The 4,837-nt window shown below is 42.6% G+C and overlaps 1 protein-coding gene across 1 annotated transcript; it reads right to left on the reverse strand.

Moving 5' to 3' along the window:
* Positions 1–487: 487 nt before the first annotated feature.
* On the reverse strand, positions 488–3,534 carry LOC102197379 (uncharacterized). The gene is made up of 6 exons (XM_005730959.2): positions 3,109–3,534; positions 2,774–2,884; positions 2,470–2,600; positions 2,197–2,358; positions 1,825–2,051; positions 488–1,240 (listed from the first exon to the last, which is right to left on the reverse strand). The coding sequence occupies exons 1-6, from the start codon at positions 3,173–3,175 to the stop codon at positions 1,138–1,140; spliced, it is 801 nt and encodes a 266-aa protein (XP_005731016.1). The 5' UTR covers positions 3,176–3,534; the 3' UTR covers positions 488–1,137.
* Between the last annotated feature and the right edge of the window lie 1,303 nt (positions 3,535–4,837).

The following is a 4,837-nucleotide window of genomic DNA, read 5'->3' on the forward strand; positions in this document are numbered from 1 at the left end:
AAGTCACAAGCCTGACTCTGGAAACACAAACACCTGTGGAGAATCGTGCTACATGGGCTCCACCTAGTGGTACAAAATGGGAACTCAAAGAGCACGACAACTCTGACACTGCCAAGATAGACTTACGATCAATTTATTGGTCAATTAATCCTATAATCTGCTGTAATGGCCTATCTTTGAGAAACTGTTTCCAATCAAGTAACTTTACAAACTGAACAATACAAATCAACTCTCGGAGCCTACAAGCCACAGCCTATGATCCATTTCAGATAAAACTGTGGGCATAGAAACAGAGAGGTTGGGGGGGAAAAAAACCCCAAAACAAAACAAACAACCCCCCCCCCCCAAAAAAAACAAACAAAAACAAAACACACCACACTTAGAAACTTTAGAGTTACTACATGAAAACAGCACTGTCCTCAGATCGTCTAGGTTCACAGTGCTTGGCATGCATGCAAAGCACTCGCACAAAACAAAGACACATGAGTGCAGTTTAAAGAACGTCTTTAATTAAATTAGGAGTCTTATCAAAATTGTTCAAGTTTTCAGGACAAACAACAGTGCAATCATTGACAGATGAGTATCTGTACACACAAGATAGATTACTATAGTCTAAGACAAAGGCCACAGCTTCAAGTAATGTAAACAGTAACAAGAACATATATACACAACCCTGCAAAAACAACAAGCGGGGGAAATTTCATACTTTTTATATTTCAGCCCTCGACACAGATGAAACTATATGATGTCTAAAAGTATACAAACATTTTAACAGTAAGCACCAAGTGGATGCTTTTCGGAATGTAAATGCTCCTTCTCCATTTTCATATAGGCTGGTAATGTATGAACAAACTTTTACATTAATTAATACTCTGCCATTGTGCAGTGCAACAACTCTTAAAATAACACTTTCCACATGCTGTTAAAATGCCATTTTCAGCCATTTAGGAAGTATTATTTATTACCCTTTGAAACCGGCATTATTCATTTTGTACTTGCCACCGTGCCCTTTGGAAGAATATTGTAGTTGTTTAATACAAACACTAATGTGTTCAATGTTTCTGGCCCATCACCACACATAAAACACTTTTTTTTTTGGGTCATCCACACTTTGCACTCTTTTGCCGGTTTCTCCTTTCATTTTGTATCCATGGACGAGTCATCGAGACATTCCATTATCCTCTGCAACTCCTGTATGCAGGGAACAATTGACTGGCTATACAGCTGAGCCATCTTCATTCTAGAGACAAAGATTAGAGCCATCTGTTAGGGTTGATTGAAAAACATCTAGTCACACTTGCACTAATAACTCCCTGTTATATATTATTTTTTGCTCTTAAATAATCTTAAATCTATAAATAAAAGCTTTTTTGCACCAAGTTTATTTAGAGTCTACACAGTGCCAACAGAACATTAGCAAATGTTAGCAACAACCTCAGAACACAAAGTGAAGCTCAATTCACTTTAGCTGCTAAAATGACTGACAGGCGCATGGAAGAAAGTGGAGAGGCAAACACATTCGTGATCTGTGAATCGGTGTTGAAAGGTGTGTAAACTTGCACTCAACAGGTGACAGACTTCAGTAGGATGTCCATGATGCTTTGCTTAAACTTGATATTCAAGTCAATAGTTTGTTGCCAGCCCATCAGCAGAGAGGTTGCGGAAAGCCGTTGGTGTATATAAACACCACCCACATGCATGTACAAGTATTATGTTCTAACCAAACTGAGGTGTTTATAGTGCAATCCTCTGCTTAAACCTCACTACAAGGAAGGGGGCGGGTGGGTGCCGTGGCATCCCGCATCAGAGCAAAATGAGTGTTACCTTCTGAGCAGCTCGCGTCCTCTGTTGGGTTCGGGGGAATAGTGCTGGAGAGCAGTGAGGCTGTGAGCCACCAGGATGCTGTAACACTGCTCTCGAAGGGCGTTGTGGCTCGCAGTGTCCCACTGCGGCAGCTCACTGGTGTAACGCCACGCCATCAGTGAGTGCTCCAACACGGCGTCCCAATCTTTGTTCCTCAGCAGAACTTGGCCCCACTCCTGACACGAAACCTGAGGTGGAAGACGAGGAGGTGTTTAATGTGACATAAATGCACTTAAGAATAGCAAAAGGAGATCTCCACTGGACACAAATAGCAGCCTTAAAGAACCTACTTTTAAAGGCCTAAAAACACAACGGTGCATGACAAAGACTCACTTTGAATGCCACCAGGTGAGGGTATGCCTTTCTGTAACAGTGAGCGTCCCTGTTGGATCCAAACCGTGAGTAAGGTATGGACCTGTAAACATTGGCCTTCTTTAGCTGCAGGTCTTCCTGTAGATACTTCAGGTCTGATGCCATGACCCTGGGCTCTTGGCTCTAGGGTACAACAGGAATGCACGCCTTGTTAAATTATGTCAATCGCAGCGTTTCTTCAAAAACACTGCCGCATTAGCTTTACTATAAGCTCAATTGTCCACTGATGAATACCTGTTCGACCAAGATGAGGGATCTAATGAGCTGCACAAGCTGCTGTTTGGAGAGCGGTGTGTGGTGCTCATCCATCTTCTCACACTGCTCCTCTAGCCTTCCTCTCCACGCTCCACCAACTGCCAAGTCCACTGCAAAACCAGGGAACACCAAGCAAAGTTAGCCCTTAATAACTCCCTTTCTATTATCAAGCGCGTTTTGTTTTTTGCCATGTAGCTTCCAATAAGGTCAGATCACAAAATCAACCGCATATCAGCTCAGCAAGTATAGCTACAATTAACTTAAGGTTAACAGCGTAACTTACATGACTGCATACGCTTTGTGCTTGCGGCTGTGTTTCTTCCTCTTGGAAGTGGGGACGGGGTCGGGATCATACGTGAACTTAATATTTCCAAGTAGGACCTCCTCATTCGAGCTGTAAAGAATTTAATATTTTTAAAAGTTGCATTGTTAAAATATTTAACATAATTTTACACTCACAGCATGATACGAAACTACCAGAAATACTTTTAATTGTTTTTTCAAATTTGGCGCTGTTATCGACATGTAGTGGGCGCGAGCGCCTTGATAGCTCGAGCAGGGTGGCGCCTCTCTCCAAACAACAAGTTACACATGTTAAATGAAAAGCTAAAAACTCACCGGCAATTTTGGGCTGTGGAGCAGGTATTTCCGCCAAGGCCCGTCGTGGCTGGCACACAGCTGCCATTGCGACTTAACTTACGGTTTGTAACACTCGGGGCTTACAACCTGCTTCGGCCTGGGGCGCTTCTGTTAGCCGAAATTTAAACCCCACGGAGTGGCGAACAATAACTTCTCCACGCTGGTAGCAGTTTAAACTCGGCAGCCACGAGCTTGTTCCGAAGACGTCCTCGCAGTTCTTTGAGCTCTGCCTGAGTTTAACTTGCTACACAAAAAGTCCTCCTGTCAGGTAAACCTGCTGAAACGGTGACAAAAAAACGCTTGTAACTTTTGGTTCTTTCACTTGCACACTAGTACAATGCTGATTGTGAAGCGCGCGACACGAGTTACCGCGCGGGCGTGGTTTGTGGGATTCGCTGACCTGATTGGTTAGACGTCACGACATGCTCAGAACAGGCGCCCAGTATGCAAATTAAACATACTTCTCCGTCCTGCACGTACTCTTCTCTACTTCTCTTTGGCTCTTGGGGAAAACATCACGTGAACGAACAGCCAGCTGTGGCTGAACCCAGAGCCCTTTAGGTAGTAAACTGCATGGCTTGAGACCCGCGTACATGATACATCTCTGCCATGGACGGAGAGAGGAAGTGCAGTACATATAGCATATGTGAGGCAATGCTTACTTGTAGGCCTGTAAGAATCTTGCAGATTCGAACATTTGATATGGGGATAGTTTTGCATGGCGACCCCGAACTTCCATTTGGTTATTATTATTATTGGTATTTTTAAATGTCATATCTCTTCTCTTACACACAGACATAGGGTTACAGAGACTATAGTACAAACAAAATAGGGTTTTTAAGGCTGACATCAATGCCGATATTTGGTGATTTAAAAATTGGATACTCCCATATATTGGCCGCTTTTCTTTTTCTTTCCAATACACAAAACACAAGTAGATTTCCCGACTGTTCTTTATCTGTAGTTATTTACATACTGATCGCCTGATTGTTGTTTTTGTAGTATTACAAACTTGTATTACCAACTAGGAAGTTGCAGAGTGACCTCTGGTGGACAAACTATGCAACAATTGGGGTCAACGCTCACCATATGTTTGACGAGTGTTTCTCCTGTCTCTTCTTTACTTTTTAATTTCCATTTATGGGTCAGTACCGATAACACCAGCTGCTGCTATGGGGTTCTAATAGAGACACTTGGTTAGCAGAGATCTCTTCATTTAGGATTGTGTATGATTGTCAGAAGTAGTTAGATACTTAATTTCTTACCTTACAGTTACAGTTACAAATCGCCAGATTTGTAGTTTTAAAACTAGCTAAACTATACTTGGATATCTTTTCATTTTAATGCTACTAGGCTGCTTTTGACCAAAGTCAAAGTGGACTAGAAGGATACTGCAGGCACATTAACCTGGGTTCTCTGCTGGAAGGTCCGTCTGTCTCAGCAGGATGACACTATCTCTCCTCTTCTCCCGAGTTGATTCTATTCATCTGGATGTAGTGTTTTCAGTGGGAGAAACGTTTCGTCACTCATCCAAGTGACTTCGTCAGTCTCAGCTGACTGCAGGTTTCCCCGATCTTATAAACAGTACATTTGCATAATGACTGAAACTAGCACCACTGAAGGAACAATGAGCAAATTCTCATGACCATTGATAAACAACCACTGATCAAAGCCCACTGATCAAAGCCCACTGATCAATGGCCATGAA

This window comes from Pundamilia nyererei, unplaced genomic scaffold (genome assembly GCF_000239375.1).
Source record: "Pundamilia nyererei isolate P.nyererei 1_Seehausen unplaced genomic scaffold, PunNye1.0 scaffold00040, whole genome shotgun sequence".
NCBI lineage: Eukaryota > Metazoa > Chordata > Actinopteri > Cichliformes > Cichlidae > Pundamilia > Pundamilia nyererei.

Coding starts and splice junctions, on each gene's coding strand:
- LOC102197379 (XM_005730959.2), bottom strand. CDS start 3,175: ATGGCAGCTGTGTGCCAGCCACGACGGGCCTTGGCGGAAATACCTGCT. Junction 2,601..2,773: donor CACAAAGCGTATGCAGTCAT/GTAAGTTACGCT, acceptor CTGGTTTTGCAG/TGGACTTGGCAGTTGGTGGA. Junction 1,241..1,824: donor GGACGCGAGCTGCTCAGAAG/GTAACACTCATT, acceptor CTTTGTCTCTAG/AATGAAGATGGCTCAGCTGT.